Genomic DNA, 758 nt, shown 5'->3' with positions numbered 1-758 from the left:
ACCCACCCAAATCGGTTCCATCCTCCGCCACCAGCTTCAGCAACGTCATTGTCTTGTCTGTGTTGTGTTCGTACTTCGCCCTCTCCTCCTCCGGGTTGTTGAGGTATCCCGTCGGCGAGCGGTTGATGGAGGTCTCGAGGAGGTCGCCGCTGGTCACGTACACATAGCCAGGCACCACCCTCTCGTGCGCCATCACGATGCTCTAGATTGGAAAGGGTAATAGGTTTGATCGGATGGGTTTCCCTTGCTAGTTGATTATACGGATGGTGAATGCCATACTTTGATTAATTCCATTGTGAACTAATTCCACTGTAATTAATGTTATTGGTAATTCATTCCACTGTAATTAATGTTATTGGTAATTCATTCCACTGTTAACTAGCTCGACCATTAATTGATATGATTGTTAATTAATACCATATTTAACTAATTCCACCGTTGAATAACTCTGTTGTTCGTTAATTGACCTGTTAACTAGTGTCACTGTTAATTCCATTGTAACCAATTCCAATAATAGCTAATTTCATTATCAATCAATGCAGTTGTGAAATATTTACATTGCTGACTATTTTCAATTGACTGTTTATTGATAAAAATATAAACGTCATGCTAATAGATCCCTCAATGAATGGGAGAAATAAATTTTGGTTCTGTTTAGATCTGATTGTATTGTCAATCGTGTGGTGAGCTCATGACCATCTTAAGAAGTGAGACAGAGATAAAGAGAATGAGAGGGGTACTATTAAAGCACGGAAATA

At 39.6% G+C, this 758-nt stretch overlaps 1 protein-coding gene across 1 annotated transcript in view; it reads right to left on the bottom strand.

Annotated features, from left to right (window-relative positions):
• LOC119592073 (neutral ceramidase-like) overlaps nt 1–758 on the bottom strand; it is a gene marked incomplete in the record, with an annotated part of 12827 nt that overhangs the window by 11438 nt on the left and 631 nt on the right. The window contains 1 exon segment of the mRNA XM_037940885.1: nt 7–202. Within this exon segment, the coding sequence (XP_037796813.1) occupies nt 7–202 (196 nt within the window).

This window comes from Penaeus monodon, chromosome 29 (assembly GCF_015228065.2).
Source record: "Penaeus monodon isolate SGIC_2016 chromosome 29, NSTDA_Pmon_1, whole genome shotgun sequence".
NCBI classification, from domain to species: domain Eukaryota; kingdom Metazoa; phylum Arthropoda; class Malacostraca; order Decapoda; family Penaeidae; genus Penaeus; species Penaeus monodon.
Note: the sequence above shows the minus strand (reverse complement) of the source record. Positions and strands in the feature narration are given on the sequence as shown.